The sequence below is a fragment of the Filicampus tigris genome, chromosome 14 (assembly GCF_054856515.1).
Source record: "Filicampus tigris isolate MCC_2025a chromosome 14, RoL_Ftig_1.0, whole genome shotgun sequence".
Classification (NCBI taxonomy): Eukaryota; Metazoa; Chordata; class Actinopteri; order Syngnathiformes; family Syngnathidae; genus Filicampus; species Filicampus tigris.
Window position 1 is genome coordinate 688,801 of NC_141230.1, and position 25,759 is coordinate 714,559.

General features: G+C 42.6%; 1 protein-coding gene and 1 long non-coding RNA gene across 9 annotated transcripts in view; one reads left to right on the forward strand and one right to left on the reverse strand.

Annotated features, from left to right (window-relative positions):
• itgb2 (integrin, beta 2) overlaps positions 1-25,759 on the reverse strand; it is a 141,267-nt gene that overhangs the window by 75,386 nt on the left and 40,122 nt on the right. For all 8 annotated transcript variants that reach the window (XR_015089454.1, XR_015089451.1, XR_015089453.1 and 5 more), the window contains exons 3-6: positions 16,950-17,047; positions 10,592-10,793; positions 5,503-5,673; positions 5,160-5,398 (exon numbers count right to left, since the gene is read on the reverse strand). Coding sequence is in view for 4 of the 8 variants with exons in the window: in XM_086050718.1 (XP_085906844.1) it covers positions 5,160-5,398; positions 5,503-5,673; positions 10,592-10,793; positions 16,950-17,047 (710 nt within the window). In the remaining 4 variants the exon portion in view is untranslated. The remainder of the gene's footprint in view (positions 1-5,159; positions 5,399-5,502; positions 5,674-10,591; positions 10,794-16,949; positions 17,048-25,759) is intronic.
• Positions 1-25,759, forward strand: part of LOC147136028 (uncharacterized) — a 37,691-nt gene that overhangs the window by 1,997 nt on the left and 9,935 nt on the right. The gene's annotated exons all lie outside the window — the stretch shown is intronic.

A 25,759-nucleotide genomic window follows, 5' to 3' on the forward strand; every position in this document is an offset into this window, starting at 1 on the left:
GGTAGGTTGATTGGACATTCTAAAATCGCCCAAAGGTGTGATTGCGAGTGTGAATGTTTTTTTGTCTCTGTGTGCCCTGCAATTGGCTGGCAACCAGTTTGGGGTGTACCCCGCCTACCAATCCAAAACAGCTGGGATAGGCTCCAGCACGCCCGCGACCCTTGTGAGGATAAGCAGATTGGATAATCGATGGATGGAAAAATTTCTGATCCACACACGGATCAAAAGACTTTCATCAATGAAACAACAGCAGGAGAAAGAGAATGTTGTAATGATGCAAGAAAAAAACATAACCGGCACACGGAAGGGTTTAAGAGTGAAAAACTACTCGAACTCGAAGGGACATGAATCGGGGTTAGCCTCACGTCGCTAGCTTTGGCTATCCTAATTGCCGATAGCCTTAGATTAATTCAGTCTTTGATCTCCCTCCAGACCTCCAGGAGCAGTGCTTAAAGCACGGAATACACCTTCGCGCAAGCGCAGGATGAGATTGTATACCAACAAATGTCTTTAGTGACCCAGGCTTTGTATAAAAGTCCATGGCACCCGGAAAACAGTCTCACATAACCTTCTCATGCGTTGGTTTGCATGCCACTGGGTTCCGCTTTTCCCTGCGAATCAAAGTAGTTTGAATGAACTACTTTCATTCAACTTTGGCTATTTTTCATTGCTGTTTGCCGCGTAACGTCATAGATCAGAGTTGCGGATTCGTTTTATGCCCTGCTGTGGCTGCAACAGCTTTACTTATGTTCACCCAAGTGACGTTCTGTGTGTTTGCTGCTCTGTGTGGCTGTACTACAGGAGGTTAGGTGCTGTTTTTTTTTATTGTCTCATCTCACTTTTGTTGTTTGCCGCGTGCCAAGGTGTGGATTTGTACACTTGGTTAGACCGTCTGCGTTGCTGTCCGTCCCATCCGCTATTGGGCTATGCCGGTGTTGGCTTTTCTCTGGTGGAGTTGCCTTGTGGCTCCTTCCTGCCTCTACTACGCTGTTAGGCGCATCCGCCCCCCTGTGCTGGTGCTTGCCCAGGGTGCCCAGGTTTAGGGCTTTGGCTCTCGCTCTGTCGTTTTGGGTCTGACCTCTTTTCCCTCGATGAGAAGCTTGTTGTGTGATGCAGAGGATTGCTTGATGCAGGCTCTTTTGCGGCATGCCCTGCAGTGCCTGACGTAGGACATGCCTCAGCAGTCCCAGTGACCTCTTGAAACTGTCTTTTTCCAGCATGGATGTCCCTCTTCTGCCTTTTCTGTACCTGCATCTAAGGGCTATTTGACAGAGCTCCATTTCAGTTGGGGTGATACTGGGACTTTCTCCCAGCTCACAGCGGATGGCCAGGCTTTGGCAGCTATGCATGACCTTGCTACTGACGGCTTGGATCGGATGCCTGATGTTAATCCTGCCGTGACGTCCTTAATTGTTTCCTTGGAGGAGACTCTTCAGCAAGCTGTGCGGTGCCCTCGCCTTCAGTGTAGGATGACGGATGACCGTCTTACACCGTCCTATAATGCTCGTGCGTGTGCTGGTTGTATTGGTAACTTCCTGAATCACCTTATGTTTGCGCGCTCTGCTGCCCTGCAGGGGGGCGATATGGAGGCTGCTGTGTCCTTTTAATGACGTGGCTCTGCAAGCATTTGCCCTCTTGTCTAGGGAACATGAGCATGGATTATCGTTCCTGGTTCAGGCACGATGCTAGGTTTGGTTGGCGCAGTCACCTTTGCTGGAGCCCTCTAGGATAGCTCTCTGTAGTGTTCCTGTGGTTCCTGGGGAATGTTCAGTTCTGATCGGCTGCAGTGGAGGCGCTGGAAAGGTCGGTTTCGGCTCGCAAGTCCAGACTACAGTTTTCGAGCCTTACAAGGACCTTTGCTACTTCTAGTGTTTCCGGGTGTCCCTCTGCTGCTCCACATTCCCGGTCTCCTCAGAAGTTTCAGCCTACAGGGAATTTCTGTCCTCAGCGCCCCCTACAGAGGTCTGTGGCTCACTTTCGCTCCTCTGCCTGCATGCCTATCAGGCAGTCCCGACCTGCGGGTCCTGCCCCTCGGTCCTCCAGGGCAGGGGTGCTCAATACGTTGACCGCGGTCTACCAGACGTTCGCAAAGGTAGTATTGGGAGACATGACTCATGACTAAAAAAAAAATATAGACATCAGACATTACCAAAGAGAGAAATGTAGAGCAGAATTTTCGGACTGTTCATGGAAAATATGACACAGACTTCCCGCTGAAAAGCTAGCTAAGAAAAAGAAAGGTGAAGGAACTAAAATCCCAGTTGTCAAGTTTATTCTGCGCCACTTATTTATGTGAGTCAGCCTTTTCCCACATGAAGATCATTAAGTCCAATTACCGTTCTACCATGACTGATGAACATTTGGAATTATGCTTGAGGCTGGCTGTTAGCAGCTACTGTCCAGACTATGCATTCCTGGCTGATTCACTCCATTGCAAGTCATCACAGTAAACTCCGGTAATTACAAAAAATGTTCACAGTTAATTATGTTGTGTTGTGCAATATTGGCTTATGCAATTATGGAAGGTACATCAACATATATTGTACACGGTAGGTAGATAACTTTGACTTGGTCATTTTATAAGTGGCTCGCATGCTGAAAAATTTGAGCACCACTGCTCCAGGGCCCCTAGGAGACAGAGATCAAAGGATTGAGGCCTTAGGGCTGGCGGTCAGTTACTTTTCCCATCGGCAGCTCAGTTACTGGAGTTTTGTCAGGGGTGGGAAATTCCGGCTCTCGACGGCCAGTATCCTGCATGTTTTATATGCCACTCTGGTGCAACCCACCTGATTCAAATGATCAGGATCATAATTCAGCTTCTGCAGACCTTTCTGATTATATGATCATTTGAATCAGATGTTTTGCAGCAGGAACAGATGGAAAACAGGCAGGACACCGGCCCTTGAGAGGCGGAATTGCCCTCCCTGCTCTTGGTGATATTCACCTTCACCGTTGGGTACAAGATTCAGTTCCGACACTGGCCCACTGTCTCCAGCAGGGTCAAGGAGACCATCATCAACCCAGTGAAGGCCTTGGCGGTAGACCAAGAGCTCTCCGCTCTCCTGCCCAAGGACGAGATCAAAGCCGTGTATCTTTTCGTGCACCCCAGAGGCTTCTACTCCCCTTACTTATTTGTATCAAAGAAGATTGGTAGGTTCTGGCCAATCCTGGACTTGAGAGGACTCAGTTGTTATCTTAAGGTGTTGCCTAGTTAACATGCTAACTACGCCTGATGTCTTACGGTCAGTTGCCCAAGGGAGTGATTCATGTCCATTGATCTGAAGGACGCTTACTTTCATTCCTTTAGCACCCATCATCAGGTGCTTCCTTTCAGCCTCTCGCTCGGTTTGTGAAGGCCACTCTCGCTCCCCTACAATCAAGGGGCATGCAGGTGCTTCCATACCTGGACAACTGGCTGATCTGTGTATCATCTTGTGCTCAGCCGATCTGGGATACCTCTGTCCTGCTTTGTCATGTGGCCCAATTGGGCCTAAGACTCAACTTGGTTAAGTCGACTCTAGTTCCCTCTCAAAGGGCGACCTTTATTCAGATGGCTTTGGACACCACAACCATGATGGCCCGTCCTTCGTCTCAACTGGTGGACGACATTATCTGTCTCTTGGACCTACTTTGTCTCTAGACTGCTGCCATTTATCGTCTTTTTGCGTGTTTGGGTGAACCGTAACTGCTGTCGTCCCACTATGTCTGGTTCTTTGCGGCCCCTGCAGATGTGGCTCAACGGCTTCCGCTTGGACGCCAAGTTGCACCAGAGACTACCGGTGTTCCTTTGGTGCCTCCTTGTTCTGGCGCCATGGACTCGCCAGTCATTTCTGTCGACGGGGAGTCCCACTTGGTGTGGTGTCAGCCCGCCAAGAGGTAGTCACCACCAATACCAGCCTCACGGGGTGGGGTGCTGTTTGCCAGACAGTTGTCTGTGCGGGACAAAACCGACCACATTAATGTACTGGAAATGCGTGCAGTACATCTAGCTCTTGTCCATTTTCTCTGTACCTGTAGGGTCAGCATGTGCTTGTGCGATCTGACAACACCGCAACAATTTTCCACAGAAATCACCAGGGTGGGACAAGGTCTGCTCGGTTATTGCGAGCCTCCCAGTGGCTTCTCAGATGGACTGCCCCCCGCCTGGCCAATCTGCGGGCCGTGTATCTTCTGGGAGTCATGAACCAGGTGGCGGATTCTCACCAGCGTCTTTGGTTAGGTCTATTCATGAGTGCTGGAAAGGAGTGTCCATCTGGAATTCGAATCTAGGACTCGAGAAAAGTGTCATTTTCATCCTGGTAGTAGAACAGTGGAAGAGCGCTACACACTTGGCAGGGTCTTCGGGGTGTGTGGGGGTTTGCCCAAGCTGCTGCCAGTATGACCTGACCCAGGATAAGTGGAAGAGGATGGATGGATTGATGGATTTTCCAAAGGCTATTGAAGGAATAAGCATTTTCCATTATACAACAAATATATTGCCCCATCACTGAACAAAGGAAAAAGCTTTTGATCCACTACTCTGTTTTTGTTGAACTTCATGTTTGGTTTTGAAGCATTTATTCAGTGGGTTTCAGCTCTGTGTAATTCCAAGCCACGGTCACTAATCACATCACAATCTCAGTTTGTGAACAGAAGCCAGCCAAGGATGAACACTCTCACCTTAATTGTTTTCAAAACTGAGAATATCAGTATCAAGTATTAATCTCACAACAATTATCTACAAAATGTTCCCAATTATGAGAGTATGCAATTAATTGATTAAAATCAAACATTAAATATCTATGTATTAAGATTTCACCTAAATTAACAGATTGAATCCATTTGAATCACATCCCACTTCTGAATAAGGTCCATGCTAATGTAAAATGCTGGAACAGGACTTTTTCCTCCTCACAGTGTTTAATGTGCCTTAATGCAAACTTTAGGTTACGTGTGAGACCTCTCAATAAAAAAAAATGTGGGGAGGAAAAACATGAACAACATTAAAAGTGTATTGAAGTCATTGGTTGGGTAACAAAAGCCAAATTAAATACATAGACTGTCACTCATAGGTTCTTGCCTATATTTTTCCCCAGGCCTGTTCTTCATTGCCATATAAGATAAGACAGAATGTCTTGTGACATACAGTATATAGTTAATGTTAATGCTTGAGTACTTACCCCACAAACAGCAGCCTGTATCATGGCATCAAGACTACCTTCAGGAGAATCCAAATTCCCCGAAATTAACTGTTCTGTTACTTTTTTTTTTAACTCATCAATCCTTGGTGTCATACTAAGCACATGCCGGTAGCCAAAGGTAGCTTGACACTGGTAATTCTCATCACATGGCTTCTGCAGTTTGTTCTTGTTGGTGTTGGTGTATGGAAGGACTGTCTTATCAACAAAGGCACCAAACCCTAAAGTTATAGAAATGATATTAGTCTCATATTTATGTATGTTTCTTCTTCTTCCAATACTGTGAGTGTATAAGATCATTCAGGATGTAATATTTTAACATTACCAATTTGAGCATGTTCTGTAATTTTATTTAGAGATGCAAAGAGATCTTGCCCAAGTTCTTTGACATTTTCTAAGTCATCTCTCATGGAGAAAGACAAGTCCATCAGGTAGTAGAGATCCACTGGATAGCCCTGAAGTCTTTTGAATGAAACACTAAATGTGGTTGGAAGCCCTGTAGAGAAGCAGGTGGGGGCAGGGGGCAGGGCGGGGGATGGGGAACAAAACAAAAATAAGCACTTAATACGCATGCACACAGTCATATGCTGCAGTCACCTTTCAGTCGCATCATCCACGTGGAACATACAGTTATACTTTCTCTCACAAGGTGTCAACATCGGTCACTCCATGTGTCATGTATTTCACACAGGGATACTATCTTTTTGTTTTTTGGTCTAAATTAACCCTCAGCATGGTACCCAAGAAAGTAAAATGTGCAAGTGATTGTGCTATTTGGAAGCCCTGAAAAGTGTGGCGGTTCCAGCGGTGTCTGGTGAGCGCTCACTGGCGAGACTGGGCATAGGCTAGGACTGGGGGAGCAACCGTCCGGCCGTACGCCCTCTCCCACTTTTCCAAATGCAGCCCCCTTCTTCATGGAGTGACCTACAATTCTTGACAATGCCTAACTGAATGTGTACAATGAAAAAAAAATATGATTTTTCAAATATCAAACTATTTTTTTGACTAAATTCAACATACTGTATAACACGTCAAACCCAAGGCCCAGGCCAGATCCGGCCCGTGACATCATTCTATGTGGCCATCAAAGGCAAATCATGTGTGTTGACTTGACATTTCTTTGAAATTGTCTTCACTGTTAACATGAGATATTGCAAGCATTTGTTACCAATCCCTTCTTTAAAATATATTGAAAAATAGTTGAACAAACTATTTACTGGTTTCTGATTTCAAAAGTAGTTATCCACCAATTTGTTGTGTTTATTTGATATATTTATATTTAATATAAAGTGATCATTTCTATGGGTTCACAGTCGTGGTTCACCATAACTATGATGTGGCCTGTGACAAAGAATGAGTTTGACACCCCTGCTTTATAGGATAGAACAGTGGTGTCAACCATACTGACCGTGGGCTATAACCTGCCCGTTTCTTGATATAATAAAATAAAAAAAAAAGATAAAATAAAAGCTATGTTGAAATGGGAGCAACACCTGACCTATCTGAATGCAATACTGTACCTGGCATCGCTGGGCGTGTCACGTGTTGTGAGCTGCTATTGTTTACTACCTTTATTCCCATTAGGTTATTCATTTACTTACCATTATCATTACTATTATTTTAACCTTCTCTCTTTGTTATTATTTGTGCTTTTGATTCAGTTGTTTTGTTTTATTTGGTGTTCATTGTTTGTTTTGAGGCGGCACGGTGGTCGACTGGTTAGCACGTCCGCCTCACAGTTCAGAGGTCGTGGGTTCGATCCCGGCTCCGGCCTCCCTGTGTGGAGTTTGCATGCTCTCCCCGTGCCTGCGTGGGTTTTCTCCGGGCACTCCGGTTTCCTCCCACATTCCAAAAACATGCATGGTAAGTTGATTGGATACTCTAAATTGCCCCTAGGTGTGATTGTGAGTGCGGATGTTTGTCTCTGTGTGCCCTGCGATTGGCTGGCAACCAGTTCAGGGTGTCCCCCGCCTACTGCCCAAAGACAGCTGGGATAGGCTCCAGCACGCCCCGCGACCCTTGTGAGGAGAAGCGGTACAGATAATGGATGGATGGATGTTTGTTTTGATGGCGGCACGGTGGTCGACTGGTTAGCACGTCCGCCTCACAGTTCAGAGGTCGTGGGTTCGATCCCGGCTCCGGCCTCCCTGTGTGGAGTTTGCATGTTCTCCCCGTGCCTGCATCGGTTTTCTCCGGGCACTCCGGTTTCCTCCCACATTCCAAAAACATGCATGGTAAGTTGATAGGATACTCTAAATTGCCCCTAGGTGTGATTGTGAGTGCGGATGTTTGTCTCTGTGTGCCCTGCGATTGGCTGGCAACCAGTTCAGGGTGTCCCCCGCCTACTGCCCAAAGACAGCTGGGATAGGCTCCAGCACGCCCCGCGACCCTTGTGAGGAGAAGCGGTACAGATAATGGATGGATGGATGTTTGTTTTGATGATGACTGTTGTTGGAGTTTAAGCACAGTACAAAGTACACTTGATGCTTATTTTCTATGTACACGTCTTAACATTGTGATATGACTGATACTGGCCACATGTGCTTGTATTGTACAATTTTCAAAATCTTAATATAATGTAAATGATAAAAAATGACTGAATAAATAATAAAACAAGAAAAAACTGAAATAGAGCATCCTGGCTATGCATTTCAACAGTGCATTAGCTGGGGACCCTGCTATCCATGCTTGAAGTCGAGCGGATACATCTTACACGATAAAATCAAATAGCTGCTCTAACTTGCAAACATGAGTTAACTTTACTAGGTTATAAAAAATATGCCAAAATAAATCTCTTGCATGCTTAAAAATGCAAAGTATTTAGTGTTTTGAGTGGCGATTACTTCATTTATAGTTAAGCTCACTTGCAACAATAAGTAGCAAACACTCTCGTTAAAGCCTGATTTATTCCAACCCCGGGTCAGTAGATGGTAGTAATGGTCATTGTAAAGGTAACCAACCGCCGTTAAACTGTACAAAGAAGGAAATCATTCTCCCGCTTTGCTAACAATGCTTCCACAGGCCGGAGCAGCCATTCAATCCCAGCAATTTATTTATATATTTTTTCAAACGTTAGGGTAAAAGAGGGTCTGAAAATGCCTGGTACTGAATGAGTTAAATGTACAGGGCTGCAAGGCAGTGTTGGCAGGACAGTTGAAATGGTGACGGATTTGAATTGAGAATTTTACGACAATAGGGCCCGTGTCATGTCAGTTTTTGTTGATTATGGTGGCCCCATGTGGACAAAAGCGGTAGTGTCTTGACAAAAGTCAACCACATTTTCCATGCGCCTGAGCGCGTAGTGTCATGAAATCCGGAGCTCTCGCTGGCTTGCAAGTTGGACTGAATTACATTTCCATTTCCAGTGGCTGTGTGAAAGATGAATAGCAATGATGTAATGGATCAAATTTTGTTGAACAATACTTTTGCTTTTTTGTTTGTTTTGGGGCTTCTGCCATCAGTAATAGCGCATAGACGTTCGAATCGACTTCCGTCCTTATAGCAAAAGGAGGAAGTAATTCAGGACATTTGTAATTTTTTTGGTGTACCAGGGTTGCTCCCATCCTCCTCAAAGTTGCTTAGTGCCAGTATAAACGATACAGACCCCCCAGGTCATGACAAAGTCCCATTCAACTACTTGTAAGTCAATGTTTCATCAAAAGAGTTGTGAAAAAATTGTATTAAGGTCGAATTCTTGATGCTTTAAAGGCTGAGGATTTGTCGATTCTAAAACATGTTAAAATGCAAGAAATCGGTGAGGCTTTATGACAGTGAAGCCAGAGACCGGTATCTTGCAAAAATAGACATTATAATGGTTTGGATCACTACAGAATTCCTAATACTGAGTGGAGCTACGACCCGAACCTACTGCCTCCATTGTGTGCGCCGGACATTTTCGCATACCTTGTGTATAGTGTGAATGCCTAGACTTCAGAGCAATTTAAACATTATAAATCTTTAGCCTCTAATGTGCAGTTTACAAACGAGTAGGTGCAGGACTTGCAGATGCTGAAGGCGACGAATAATAACAAGACCGTCATTCGGACCAAGGTACATGCAGTGGTTTGCTTGAGAACCGTCCACTTACGCTACACAAACGAATGTACTTATTTCCTTTTTAACAGTGTATATGATCGTTGATCATTCCTTCTTTCATTTTACCTCACTCATTGGGTGCATGCACTTGATGGAGAGAAAGCAAGAGGATTCTAAACTTTATTTTTAACTTGCCGTTCTGAAAATGTGCAGAGCATACTCTCGCTCAAGATGGAAGGTTGTTTATGGTGAAATGTTTTCATTTTAGAGCCTGTATCTGTCGGGGTGCAGACTGTTGTCAACGAGGATAAGCAACTCGTTCCAAATTAGCTCCACCTGCATCCAATATCTACTGCCATCATTGTTGAGGGTGCTATTGTAATGGATGATGGCCAGAACCTGCCAAAGGCAATTTACCTTTTGTTTGGATTGTCATACGCTTTACATTGCCAGTCAGATTAGCTTTTTGCACTCACTGAATTAAGCTACATTGCCCTTGATGACAATGTATTTAACAGCAACACAAAACAAAACAAAAGTCACGTTATAATTAGAGGTAATTTTTTTCTTCAGTACTTTTAATACACCATTTTTACATATTTTTATGCATGATCATTTTGGAATATTGAAGTGCACTTATCAGCATGTTGATTGATTATAATTGAACTTCTAACTGTGTTATCATCTTGATTTATGTTTAATTGTAACTTAGATTGTTTTAGTAAATTGGAATCTGCTTTTCATTCCTTTATAAATATTTTTTAACCACTTAAATTGCTGAAGTCGAGTTTGCATGGTTTTAACAATTCAGATTGTTTTTAAAGTAAACATACAACTTAGTCAAGTGAACTAATTTAAGTTAGTGAAACTTAGATAAGCATGTTATATGAACAGAACGAAGTAAATTTAACATGCAATCATTTAGTAGATTAAAATAGTAATTCTGAGTAGTCGTAACTAAGTCAAGAGTATTCTGAAGTCAGTTATCAAGGACACTCTACTTGATTGTTGTAGGTGCTGATACTCATTTGTAAGTGTACTCTACAAAGAAAGTTCTAGTTAATACAAATAAAATTAACTAGTTTTCTTGTTTTTTTATTAAGTGCAACCGGTTTGTATGCTTTTTTTTTAAGTAATGATAACAAATTGGCGTTTACAGTCTATTTCCACTCGTTTAAATGGGACAACTGCTTTGATTCACAAACATTACGATATACAGTCTCGGAGCAAATTCAATGTGGGTCAAGGTTTCACTGTATTAACATATCAGAAAAAAATTGATTATGACATTGTTGTGTCATAACATTAAATATTATTTATTTTGGAGAAAAAAACGTATCACAGATTTTTAGAGTGATCAAATCAGAAATCAAACTCACCTGGTCGCAATCTTAGACTTATCTTCTGTGGGCTTAGCTGAATAGGCTCTTGCATATTGAATGATGTGGACAAAGGTTCATTCTTGTCTATTTGTTGGCTGCTCAGAGGGTTGATAATTTCTTCTTCTTTGCAGCCTCTTTCCATCAATTTATCTTGGGTTTCGCAACGTGCCGACTCCTGCTCACCTGCTTTGGTGAAATTCTTTACAGATGACATGGGAATTAGATCATACAGCATTTCATTTTAAACATATTTTTAATATTTTTTTATATATGCACATGACAAAGGCTAATAAACAAGACAACAACACTCCTGTATTTGGGGCACCATACCCAAAGAGCACCATTATCAATGCTATGATCCTATTTATTAAGGCAAGATTAATATAAATATAACTAGAGAATGCAATTTCTGGAGAAATTGTGTGTGAAGGCATTTAAATAAGCTGAAAAAATAACAGTGGAATGCATTGGAATGATACTGAATGATGTGGAATGAAATTGAATGACCTAGAATGATATAAAAAAGGAAGCAAGAAAAGAGGAAGCAAGGAAATAATGAAAGAAGGAAGTCAGGGGGAAAAAGTGAAACAAGGAAGGAGGGAAACACTGGAAGGAAGGAAATAAGGAAAGAAGGAAGAAAGGAAAAGGCATGCAAGGAAAAAACGAAGGAAGTAAGAAAACTAGGAAGCAAGAAAAGAGGCTAAGATACAAGGAAGGAAAGACACTAGGAAGGAAAGAAACAAGGAATCAAGGAAGGAATGAGGAATGAAACTGAATGACCTAGAATTATATGTTCATTGAATGAAGTGAATAATTAGAATTTAGAATGGGAACCGTGTAAAAGCTCTTAAAAGAAAGTCCCATTGAAAATGATTGGAGGTTTTGGGTTTCGGGTCACCTCCGGGTCACTTGGGGTCACCTCTGAGTCATTTTGGGGTCACTTCCTGTTGAATATGGGGGTTCCTGTTGATTTTGGGTCCTCCCCCAAGTTGGCCACCGCACTGAGGAGACCTTGGGGTGAGTATCCCCAGTCTAGCTAATGTCCTTGCCCAAGATGGCCGCCGCACTGGGGAGACCTTTGGTTGAGTTTCCCCAGTCTAGGTAATGTCCCTGCCTAAGATGATCGCCGCACTGGGGAGACCTCGGGGTGAGTATCCTCAGTCTATTATATTGTCCCTGCCCAAAGATGGCCGCCGCACTGGGGAGACATCGGGCTGAGTATACCCAGTCTAGCTAATGCCCAAGATGAAGAATATTAGCTACACCCATGATTCTTGCCACTCAGCCAGCCCCAGTAAGGCGGCCATCTAACAGTATTGGAACACCCAGAATTGTCATCCCCAGGTGTCCCTAATGAAGCGGCCATGTTGTTCAAAAGTATTGGGACACCCAGAATTTTCATCCCCAGGTGTCCCTAATGAATCGGCCATGTTGTTCAAAAGTATTGGGACACCCAGAATTTTCATCCCCAGGTGTCCCTAATGAAGCGGTCATGTTCAAAATTATTGGGACACCCCGATTTTTCATCCCCAGGTGTCCTTAATGAAGCGGCCATGTTGTTCAAGTATTGGGACACCCCGATTTTTCATCGCCAGGTGTCCCTCATGAAGCGGCCATGCTGTTCAAAAGTATTCGGACACCCATAATTTCCATCCGCAGGTGTCCCTAATGAAGCGGCCATGTTGTTCAAAAGTATTGGGACACCCATAATTTTTCATCGCCAGGTGTCCCTAATGAAGCGGCCATGTTGTTCAAAAGTATTGGGACACCCATAATTTTCATCCGCAGGTGTCCCTAATGAAGCGGCCATGTTGTTCAAAAGTATTGGGACACCAGAATTGTTATCCTCAGGTGTCCCTAATGAAGCGTCCATGTTGTTCAAAAGTATTTGGGACACCATGATTTTTCTTCCCCAGGTGTCCCTAATGAAGGGGCCTTGTTCAAAAGTATTGGGACACCCAAAATTTTCATCCCCATGTTTCCCTAATGAAGCGGCCATGTTGTTCAAAAGTATTGGAACACCCCGATTTTTCATCCCCAGGTGTCCCAAATGAAGCGGCCATATTGTTCAAAACTATTGGGACACCACGATTTCTCATCCCCAGGTTCCTTCCTTCCCGAGATTCCTTGTTTCCTTTCTTCCTTGCTTCCTAGTGTCCTTTACTCCTCATTTCTTCGCCTCATCATTTCTTATATTCTTACATTTCCTTTCTTGCTTGTTTTCCTTGCTATCTTGGTTCCTGATTCTATTAACCCCAATAATTATTGCAAAAGAGCTTGATTGAATTAAATTTTCTTATAATTCCTAATGTTAGTGGCATAGTGGTCGACTGGTAAGCACGTCTGACTCACAGTGCAGAGGTCCGGGGTTCTAGGCTCCGGCCTCTGTGTGGAGTTTGCATGTTCTCCCCGTGCCTGCTTGGGTTTTCTCCGGATACTCCAGTTTCGTCCCACATTCCAAAAATATGCATGGTTGGTTAATTGAACGCTCTAAATTGTCCCTAGGTGGGATTTTTAATGTGAATGGTTGTTTGTGTGCCCTGTGATTGGCGGGCACCAGTTTAGGGTGTACCCCGACTACTGCCCGAAGACGGCTGGGAAAGGCTCCAGGTCGCCCACAACCCCCATGAGGATAAGCGGCTCGGATAATGGAAGGGATATATACTCATGGGCGGCGACCGTACATTTACAGTTCATAATCATTCTGTAAATGCAGCAAATATAAAACTTTTCAACATAGATAGGTGCGGCTTATATAAAGGTGCGGCTTACATAGGTTTTTTCCCAACATTTTCTAAAAATAGAGTGTGGCTTACAGCCCGGAAAATACAGTATATAGCTTATTTCATAAAAGCTAGAGCTGTAACAAAGTGTCAAATTATTGAGGCATCTGGTCAGAATGGATGATTTAGGGGGCGCGTCTGGATCCTGTTTGTTGCAGAGAAAAGTGTGTCGACGCTGCAGGTGGTCAAGGGAGCGTTATGATGACTCTCAACAGAATGTTGATATTTGGAAACATGTCCGATGGGTAGCTGTCCAGTATTTTTATCAAAGTGGGAAATGTGTTTCCTTCTGATGTGCTGAGTGAACACAGTATGCTCAATCTCAAGTCACACGGTGCCTTTAAAATGTCTTTTCAACAAAAGTGGCTGATGCATGTGCAAAGGTGGCTGATGCTCTCATTATCCCATATGTGTCCTCTTTTAATCGCCGGTTTAACTCTGATATCTGCCTGTCCGGGATGCTGTTCCACAGAGCTTTTAAATGACTGTTATTTTTGATCATCGATGTTTTCCCCAATGTGGTGGTGACAATGCAAGTGTGAAACTTTGAGGGCATCTTGCGGCTCACGAGAGGCAGCCACATCCCAGTTAGTTATCTCATGCTTTTTCGATAATTCTTCTCTGTTTCAGGACCTTTTCAAAATCGCCATCTGAATCATCCTGGAAGGTTGCATAGCTAGATTTAAGCAATTCTATCAGGAATATGCAGTCTGTTACACAGTGTGTGGAGCTCTGCAGCCCCTTTGTGGAAAAATCACTGTGGTCAAAGAGTTTGCAAAATACAAGGAGCATGAAAACAAACTTTTTTTGTTTGCATTTGTTGCAATAGTTGTTTTGCTTCTATTTTCGTTTGTCCACTCATTTCTGCACATTCTGCTAGAGCAGGGGTGGCCAAGTTCGGTCATCAAGAGCCACAATCCAGCCTGTTTTTGGTTTATCCTTACACTAACACACCTGATTCAAATCATCAGGATTATAATCAGGCTTTTGCAAATCTTGCTGATGAGCTGATCATTTGAATCAGGTGTGTTACCGTAGGGATAAACCTAAAGGAGGCTGGATTGTGGCTCTTGAGGACCGGACTTGGCCACTCCTGAGCTAGAGCCTCCAGTAATACATCCAACAAGTTCAGTATCTTGTGCACTTATCGAGGTTTTGAGCTCCATTAGGTGTGACTCGATCACTCCAGCTCCATTTTCTGACGGTTGGGGTGCATTTCTTTTTGAATCTCAATAAAACAAGCGGGCTGCTGACAGCCTGTGAAGAAACTATATTTGATTGACAACATCAAAAAAGGTGTGGACATGGCCGCATTCTCTAGCTGCACTGCACAACACCAACAAGTTGAGCCGATATTACAATGTACATAAATGGCTTTCGGGAAACTTTCTCTTAGGACAACTTGAACTCTGAACCCTGTGCCCCGACATAACAGATGCTCCATCAGAACAGAACCCATCACAGAGAGAAGTATTTAGTTCAAGTCAAGGAAGGACCACCAGAATCTTCTCTGATAGTCCCTTGGCAGGCAAATCTGCAGCCTCAACAAAGCCCACTGCCTGCTCTATCACACCTTCATGAATAAACTTGAAAACCTTCCAAAAATAACCCCTGTTGAGCGTGTCCTTAGTCTCTATGTGGCCCTGCAGTGGGATTCCAAGCTTGGCACACAGCATAGCGATGTCCAAGACAACCTCAATATGTTACCGGGTTCTCTCCATAAATGCCGGTACATCACCATGAAGCTGGTTCAACATTGTTTGTCGGCTTTGCAGTCCGTGGCTGCTCCTGAACAATGCCAATTTTTCTTTAGGGTATGCGGCTTACTACATTCATGTTTGTCGCAAGCATCACCGAGACTTTTCCAGTTTTTGTAGCCACCAGTTATAAATGTAGTCTCTGTGTGCATCTCCAGAAAATATCTGCAAGCTTTACAAAACACAGCATCTTGCTTTTTACTGTACTCAATCCATTTGTACTTCTCATGCCAGTTGGCATGGAATGACCGCGTTTTTCCACCTATGACAGTAGCAGGGAATCTTGTCATCTTGGGTTGAGTCGCTGGTTCGTCCATCACCGATACAGTAAATTAACAGGTGTACAGTCATTAGATGCTGCCAATTGGTCTCTGTGTAGGAGATGAAACATTAGCATAAGAGCTCTCCTTGGATGACAAAAAGGACGTGTTTCCCTCATTTGCGAGGCAGTAAACATCTCGTGATGACCAAGCACAGCAGCTGCTGCACTTGTACTCGAATCTTCTACGTGAGTTTTTTCAAAAAGTGGCTCATATACAATTGTTTTGCCACATTGCTTAACTCCACCTGCTCAGCTAGCATAATGACCCGCTGTGGCGCCGTCTGATTGCTGATGAACTTGAGTGTCGCCAGGCTCATGCGGCGAAGTGTGATAATGTGAAACACGGTGTTTCTTTGTTTTTTTTTGTGTAGTACGCAACATTCAATCCTTAATATTCAATAAAATAAAAAAAACAAAAAACTAAACTAATTTAAACAAATTAAATAATAATCTAAAAATATTTTTTTTCATGAATCTAACTAGGTGGGCAGTCTGTCAATCTGTGTGCCGGTAGTAACTACTACTCAAGTACAGTAAGGAAGTATTTGTATTTTGTTACTTCCCATCTGTGCTCTTAATGGACCTTATGCATGGCAATGCATTAAACATCCCAAATGGGAAATGAAAAACGTTAGACCCCAATTGGAAAAAGAAGAACCCTTGAGCAGAGACCACAGATGGAGAGATCCGTCTTCCAGGATAAGGAAACTACAGTGATGCAGAGTGGGCAACGCTTAGCATATGGTATGCCGCTGTACAAGGTAAGTTAAAAAGAAATTAACTATTATTACTAAATAACTATTTAAATGTCCCACAAAGTCTGGAAAGAAGTTGTAGGGATGGGATCTAAAAGGCACGTTGTAGGCTTCAACTGGAAAATGACCTTCTCCAGCATCCCAACATCAATCAAGACCAAACTGTCACACTGGAGACTTCAGAAACAGGGCTAATTGAGTGATCAGTGTTGGAAAAGAATTTGTGTTCTTGTTTGGGTTTTTTTTGTTTGTTTTCATTGGAAAAAAAGTTGATCATAAATTCAAATCACCTATATCAGGAGTCCCCAACCACCGGGTCGCGGACTGTTGCCGGGCCGCAGGCCACTCTGGACCGGGCCGCGGCAGGCCGCACAGATGAAAGAAAGAAAGAATAAAATGTACAGTACTTTCGGTTTATTTATTATCCAAGGCGATTCTCTCCGTTACATCCATCTCTGACTGACTCTCAACGCATGTCAAGTTGTCTCCGTCACATAACGTAATATCAAATGCACAAACTAGCAAATGAGTAAAATAAACAGACATATTTTGAAAGTCGCAAGCACCCACCAGCCACCCCTCCGCCCGCCCAGCCCCCACCTCCACCGGGGAACAGTTACAGGGCCGCGAAGGGTATAGACTTGTATGAACCGGTCCGTGGCAGAAAAAAGGTTGGCGACCACTGACCTATACGATCAAATGATTAAATGGGAAAATCAGATTGTGCTTAAAACATACCAGTTGTTGACACCAAGCGCAGTATGGCCCAGATCTGATACAGTCATTGCAGGAGTTTACAATGGACTTGAAGCAAACCTCTTCTTTTTGACACCGTCCTATAAATACAAAGACATACAAAAACACACTTCTGCATGACAAATATAATTGTATACCTTGAAATATATATATATATATATATATATATATATATATATATATATATATATGTATATATATATATATATATATATATATATGTATATACATATATATATATATATATATGTATATACATATATATATATATATATATATGTATATACATATATATATATATATATATATATGTGCAAGTTAGCACATTTGCTGTGACCACAGAATGGAAGAAAGTGTGAATATTTGGTCAGTTTCTGCACCAAAAAACAACGTAATTTCCACGGATTCATGCAAAACAACATTGAAATCCACCACTGAAAAAAAAAAAGCAGGATGAGTGACACGGGAAAATAACCATTCGACTGAGACACTGTAAACTATACTGTAAATAAATAACTGTGAATTTGAGTGGTAACTGGAAATCTGAGTGGTCCCCTCCCTGAGCCGTCACCTTACCGTGGTGGAGGGGTTTGTGTGTCCCAATGATCCTAGGATCTAAATTGTCTGGGGCTTTATGCCCCTGGCAGGGTCACCCATGGCAAACAGGTCCTAGGTACAGATTGATGACGAAAATACATTCAGAGTGATCTGTCCTATTGAAGATTTTGAAGATTTCTTTAATCCTTTAGAAGCAGCGTTAGAAAGTTTAGCACACCCATCACAACTGATGGATCACAATACAGAGCAAATCACAGCGTTACCTAGTGGTACAGAACACATGCTCTCACAACAACAACAACACAATGATTTCATGACACAAACCTCAGAGGATTCAGACATGCAAATCAGCGGAGTAGAGTTAATGACACAATCATCGTCACAACTGATTGATACAAAACAACAACTACAACAACAATACGATGAATTAATGACACAAACCCCCAAGGATTCAGACATGCAAATCAGCGGGATAGAAATAATGACACAAACAACCATGCCAAGCGATACAGATCAACCGCGATAACAACAACAACAACACGATGAATTAACCACACAAACATTGTGTGGATTCAAACCTACAAAAAGGTGGGCACCAGGTGATCATACGCGATTGTTTCAATAATATAGACATCAGGGTTCCCCTGAATAGACCATCACTTGATGATACAGCTAATTTCGCCTCGCTTTACACAGACATCTTGAGTTCAATTCATGAACAAATTGATGCAGCGATTTTAGCTACAGCACCAAGGGATATGATTCAATTGGAGGTGATGGTTGATAATGTAAGACATCATGAAACGGTTCGTGTGACAGGCGATAACGACATGATCCCAAACGTGCTTCAAAATCTGCTCGAGTAGTACAGTCTAATCCAGAAGCCTTATTTGACACAAACCTCAAGGTTATCATTCAAATAGTAAATGATGAAAGGGGTGGGGGCCACAAACGCAAATTAGAAGACCTACTGGACGATTAAATACTTGATAAAAAAAAAAGTAACTACCTCATTAGCCCATTTAATAGATAACACCAGAGCTGGGCAGTCCGTCCCTGGGCCGGACCGGTCGGACCCTCCGGCCTGGCCGGATGCCCATTTTTGGGGCGGTGGGGTGGGTGGTGACAAATTTAAAAAAATGGCTGGACTAAGCATGGCCGGAAGTTGATTTTAGTCACAAATAATTATACAATACGAGAAATCCAACCCCGGGGCTCGCAATGCAAGGAAGCACACAGTTGGGTAAATACTACTGGCGCATTTGAAGCGTGTCCACAGCGGGTTCAAATTGTAAATCAGCCAGCTAATGATCCTTAAAAAGCCTCTGCCGTTAGCGTCTCTCCCGCAGCAACGTCAATCACGGATTTTTTTTTTTTTTTTTTTTTTTTGGGTCGGGGGGCGGAATGGGGCGGGGGCCGACAATGTTTATGACTATGGCCGGAGGGTACAGAAAAAAAACAAAACATGGACCATTCAGTTATTTCGAGACGGACTATCCAAAATCCCCAGATGTCTTGGTGTTGTATTTGCAGCAACAGCACTTCTACGGCGTGACGTGAAAAAACAGCGGATTTATTCAGAACCAGTTACTTTTGCTGGTATTGTTACAAAGGATATACAAACAAAAATTGTCATCGATGCGAGGGTCATTGTCCTGTTTGTACCGATTCTCTGGGTAAAAGCCAGCCTACAAATCCTATTTGAGGTAAAGATTGTAAAAGGACCTGTACAAATGAACTCTGTTACAACAAACATAAAACACCCGGCGAAAACGCAGCCATTTTTTTGCAACAGAGAGAAAAAATGTCCCAAATGTAGTTTTGATTACTGCATCGCCAAGGGGAGACAAACATCCCATGTATGCCCAGTCGTCAAGTGTCTATCCTGTCAAACACCATTGAAAGAAGGGGATGTAAGCTAAAAATTGTCATCAATGTGACATTCAGTCCCTTGTTAAACAAACTCCCTGTGATAAAATCATATTTTATGATTTTGAAACCTACACGGATCAAGAGAACTAACACCTCCCCTTTCTAGTCTGTACAAAATCTCTCCAAGGGGTGGAACAACATTGGACAGGCCCTGATTGTGCCAGCCAATTCATTAAGTTGCCACTCCCGTGGTATTTTTACCTGAATGCCTAAAAAGGTGCACCCAAAGTAAAACTGAAGCTGTACTTGAACCATTTGGAGTATCAGCATAGTTTTGGTCTGTTTTAAAAAGATAACACTTTGAATTTTTCTCCTCAACTGTCAGAATCATTTTAAGTGCTACTGGCACTGAATTATGGAAGTTTGAATACATAAAAGAAGGCGGATTTTATGTTCGCCTATTTTTTTTCTTTTCCAAAAATCTGTCTGGAAAATGTTGTATTAGGTGGTGGACTGAAATAACACAACAGGATTAGAGCTCAAAGGCTCCTCAAATTCCATTTCAAATTTGACAATAATACGACAGAAAATGAGTATTTTACACAAATTTTACTAAGGGGATGTCCAGGCGAACCAAAAGTGTGCCATTTGAATCCCATTGCAATCATGTTGCAACCATGTTCACATACGTAGGTGAAAAGGCTGCTATTGTGGAATGCTTCAACAATCATGAGTTCTAATTAAAAGTAAGACTTGGCGCTATCATATCCTACATCCAGATTTAAAAAAAAACGCAAAAAAAAAATCAAAGAAGGTGATGCAATATGCCGTGCACACTGACGCACAGCCCTGATGTCGCTGCCGGCGGCTTTGAAAGTGTGTGTTCCGCATGGTTTTTGTTCAAAACAGTTCCCATGTTTCTTTTTTGAATAATTTTATGGCCGTTGAATGCGTCAATCACCAGCTTAGCAAGTTTGGTTGTGACTGCAAACATAACTGATGTCCATATGCAGGGGTGGTACTATTTACGCATGGAATATGTTCATTGGCTGTTGTTGAACTCTGACATGGTAAACATTAGTTTTTTGGATCAAGTAAGCAATCAATCAAACTAAGGTCCAACCTACGTTTGAAAGCTCGTGTTGCTAAATCAGTCGAAGGTAAGTCAATCTAAGATGGAAAATTTGTACATATGTAATATGATATGGATATGTATGTATCTGATAGCAACCTGTAACGGTTGCAGCAGCTAATAACGTGGCTTTATGGATGTCGGGCTTGTTGTGGACTAATTATATTACTGGAATAGTTTTACTGGACCCTTGTCGACGTAATATGATCATTGATGATGGATTATGAAATTGTGTCGGACATTTGAAGGTGAAATGGTGAGTTGCACATTTTTTGTGTGTTAGCATTGTTTTGACTTAAATGCTCGCCGAGCCTGCAGATATGATCGTATCTTATAATGTTTGGTATCATTCGAATCTGCGGAAAGTCAGTTTTCTAATCATATATAACATGCCCAAGTATGCTTTGAAGTTGTTCCGTATGTAGTGAATGTCCCGCGTGCACGACCCGCAAACCCAACCGTGGGTATATGGAATGGCAACGGGTTCGAAAGTCCCTGATATAAAGGCATGACCTTTATAGCCCATAATACACGAGCATTTGATTCTTATCTTTTTCTGTCCAAGATGACAAGTTGGGAATCGTCCCCGAAGTCTTGGCGGTCTCTCGCTGCAAAAGAGCCAAATAAGATTAATTGACTCTGTCAGGTGGCACGGTAGTCGACTGGTTAGCATGTCCACCTCACAGTTCAGGTCGTGGGTTCGATCCTGGCTCTGGCCTCCCTGTGTGGAGTTTGCATTTTCTCCCCGTGCCTGCGTGGTTTTTCTCCGGGTACTCCGGTTTCCTCCCACATTCCAAAAACATGCATGGTGACCGAATGTCACAGGTCAACCGCACAAAATTCTTTGAATGGTATGAAAGAGAATGTCGAGGTATCTTTGATTTCAAGAAGGAAGCTTTTGATGTACTACAAAAATGATGGTGACATTCTGGTGCAGGGCTGTAAAAAATTCAGAGACGAGTTCCTCAAGGAGACATCCGTTGACCCATTAAATTTCATCACCATCGCGTCAGCCTGCATGGGGGTGTTTCGTACCAATTTACTCCGTCCACAGACGTTGGCTGTAACGTCGCCTGATAATTACGTGCGACAACACAACGCTTTCTCACGCGCAGCCATCCAATACTTGGAGTGGATCACCCATAGTCAACACGCTTTGAATGGAGGTGAAAAACAAATCGGTCGTTACATCGTAGATGGTTTTGTTGAAATAAACTGTGTAAAGCATGTTTTCGAATTTCTCTGATGTTTTTTCCACGGAGGTCCCGACCGACTGTTTTAACCTCGCTAAACAGTTCACTTTGACAAAACAAACCTTTCAAGAGTTGTTTGACATTAGTCAAAAGAAAATCGACACGTTAAAACCAGAACCAAACGTGTCTCACCGTGATGAGAGAGCATGAATGGAGCAAGATAAGAAAACGCGGGGGTGAAAGAGTTCATGCATAATTACCACCACGCTGAACCTCTTGCACCCCGTCAGGCTCTTTTCGGAGGGAGAACCAGCGTCTTTACATTGCGATACATAGCCGCTCCCAATGAACGCGTCCTCTATGTTGATGTCACCTCTCTGTATCCTTTTGTCAACAGCAATTGTCCCTATCCTCTAAGGTCAGGGGTGTCAAACTCCGGTCCTCGAGGGCCGCTGTCCTGCCTCTTTTCTATCTCTTCCTGCTGCAACACACCTGTTTCAAATGATCAGCTCATCAGCAAGTTCTGCAGGAGCCTGATCTTGATCCCGATCATTTGAATCAGGTGTGTTGGACGAGGAAACCTCTAAGACATGCAGCAGGGCGGCTCCCGAGGACTGGAGTTTGACACCCCTGCTGTAGGTCACCCGACCATTATCCGCAAAGGTTTTGAGGAACCTCAAAAATATTTTGGATTGATCAAAGCCAAAGTCTACCCACCTCAAGGTTTCTTCTTGCCCTTGCTACCTTACAAAACATCAAAAGGTAAATTAACGTTCCCTCTGTGTAGAACGTGCGCTGAAATCAGGAAGGCAAATGTAATCATGATGATGAAAACAGAGCCCTGGTTGGAGTTTGGGTGACCCTCGAGTTTAACAAAGCTCTTGAACAGGGGTACAAATTGGTTGAAATTTCAGAGGTGTGGCATTATGACACCCTGAGCTCTGACATTTTTAAAGAATACATGAACACCTTACTCAAGGGGAAACAGGAAGCCTCCGGCTACTAGGGATAGACTGATTATCGGCTGGGCCGATTATCGGCACCGATATTTGGCTTTTTGACGAATATATGTGAAAGATAGAAAGATGGCAAAGATATGTGAAAGTTGAACATTTCTGTCATTTTGAAATTTTCATTTACTGTGGAAAACTACATGGAGCTATTGTTTTAAGTTTTCATTTATCCTTTTTAAGGCATGCTGACCATCTTGGGTGCTCCCTGAACTTTTTGTTAGAATTTTATAACAGAGATGTACACTGTCAAAAATTTCTTATAATAATGATTTTTTTTTTAAATCAACATAATGCAAACCTGAAACATTGTTCAATAAACATGCCTAAAGACGTTACAACAAAGTTAAGAGTACATTTTTTCTTTTGATTTTGAAGCCAATATTTTCCTTTTTACAAAAAATTAATATCGCTCCAAATATCAGTTATCGGCCTCCTTGCCTACTAAAAATCGGTATCGGTATCGGCCCTGAAAAAAGCATATCTGTCTATCTCTACCGGCTACCCATCCCATGTCACTGATCAGGCGGGTCGAGAACAATACATCAATGACTATCTGACTCATCAAGGTATTCGATTGTTCCGTGATAGTATCGATATGAGCCCTGGCAAGAGACAAGTCGCCAAACTTAGCCTGAAATCTTCGTGGGGGAAGTACGGGCAAAGAGACAAAATTCATCGTTTACTTCTGTTTCATCGGCAAAAACATCGCTATGATTCAATACAGCGGTAAAAGGAAAAGCATCTCTCGTCCCTGGCTCCTCAAACGTCCTTGTGGCTTGTCAAACGATGGATCACAGCAGACTGTACATGTACAAATTCATGGAACAGTTGCAAACGAGGGTTCTCTACACCGACAGACAGTCTCATTTTTGTGGTCAGAGAAGGGCCTCTAAAACTCGGCCAGTATCTGGGTGAGTTGACCGATGAATTGGATGGTGACAGCATTCAGGAGTTTGTTTCAGCGGGTCCTAAAAGCTACGCCTATCAGACTCGAGACGACAAAAAAAGGTGATGAAAGTCAAAGGTATCACCCAGACCTAAGAAAGCGGTCAACACATCAATTTCGACAGCTTCAAAGACTTGGTGGAGGGTTACATCGACACTACACGGGGTCACGCAGGCACACTGGAAACACCTCAACACACTATCATCCACGACAAAAAGGGATTTCATCTCAAAAACGCCTCATTTGTCAGAAAGTTCAGGGTTGGGTATGACAAAAGAAGGCTTTTACCAAACAGACAAAGTCTCCTCTTTGGTTATTAGAGAAATGGGATTGGCACAGGTAGAGTTCGATCCTCGCTTGAGAGTCCCTTTTTCCTGTTTGATCTCAGACCGTAGTGGTAAAACCTATTTTGTAAAAAGTGGATGCAAGGATGTTTTTGAAGATTGTAATCACGTGATGAGAAATGTACCTGAAAATATTGTGTGGATTTACACTTCATATCAATCCATGCATTATGAACTTCAAAAGTTGATTTAAAAAAAAAGATCAAATTCAGAAAAGGTCTCCCTGATTCTTGTGAGGATGAAAACCTGTTTCCGCTAGATCAAAGTCATTTGATCATCCTTGATGATCTCATCTTCCAAGCTTCAGAGCATTCGGGGTTGGATAAAGTCTTTACACAGTATGGACATCATAGAAATATGAACATCATGATGCTCACTCAGAATGTATTTCATCAAGGTAAAAACAGTTGTACTATCAGTCTGAACAGTAACTATTCGGGGTGGGCGATACTGGGAATTTTGGTATCGACCCGATACCAAGCAAATGCATGGTAGTATGGGCCGACACCGATAGATACCGATACTTTTTGCTTGGAAATGTCATGATCCACCTTCAATTAGTTTATTATAATTATGATAAACACAACACAAAGATTTTAGGCAATAAAAATGAATTGTTTTTTTTTATCAAATAACTACAATGAAAACTTTAACAGTATAAACAAATAAAATACTTCTTCTACAACTATTCTACAACTGTTTCAGAACAAAAGTCAAGAGAGTCAAACCAAAAAAAGCAGCAATGTAACAATACAAATACTGTATAACAATGTCAACAAGACAACTAAAATACCTTCCATTGCACAATATTTTGAAAATAAAGTCAGTAGTGCAAATAAAGTGTAAACACTCATTCCCAGCCTTTGGCTCTCGATCTGCTCCAAGGAAGAATCCCTTTTGGCTCTGCTGCCATAGTGACAACGGATTTACAGGTTTTTGTTCAGGAACAGTAACATGTTTACATTTTTCCCTCCTCCCTCAACTTCTTCGCATGCAGCTCATTGCTCTGTGTAGGGTGAGCTTTTTTCATATGTTTGTGTAAATTCGTGGTGTTACCACAGTAGCGGACCAATTTATTACACAAATCACACTTGGCACTGTCCTTTTCTGTTGTTGTAAGAAAAAAGTCCACACCGTGCTCCGCTTCTTGTTTGGCTCTGCCATTGCTTTAGGTTCTGCTCCCTCACTCTCTGCCAGGGAGGGGCTAAAAGTGTGTCTGAGTGACTCACTCAGGCAGAGACTCAGAGAGTAGCAGGAGGCGCTGGGCGAGAGAGACGGGGGTGTGCTATTTGCGCAGAGAAGCGGCGCTTTGAGGAAATTGGTGGAGGAGCGAAATATCGATCCCTGGACAATAGAATCGATCCGATCCAAGTACTTGATTGGTATCGATAATATCGATATTTGAATCGATCCGCCCAACCCTAGTAACTATATGGTATTGCTTAAAAATCTGAAAGATAAATTACAAACCAGTGCTTGGGCTCATCAGATTTTCCCTTTGAGGAAAAAAAACGTTTTGGAGAGTTTCGAAGATGCTACCAGAGATGCCCATGGGTATTTATTCGTTGTTTTAGATGAGGCAGAAATAGGTAATCGATCCCCATATTTGGGCATGCCGGAAGGGGCGTTAACGATAAATGACGTGTTAAAGAGGGCGTGGAATAGGAAGTGACGCAACAACAAAATGGCGGATTGGAAGTGACGCAATGAGGGGCGGAACCGGATGTGACACAA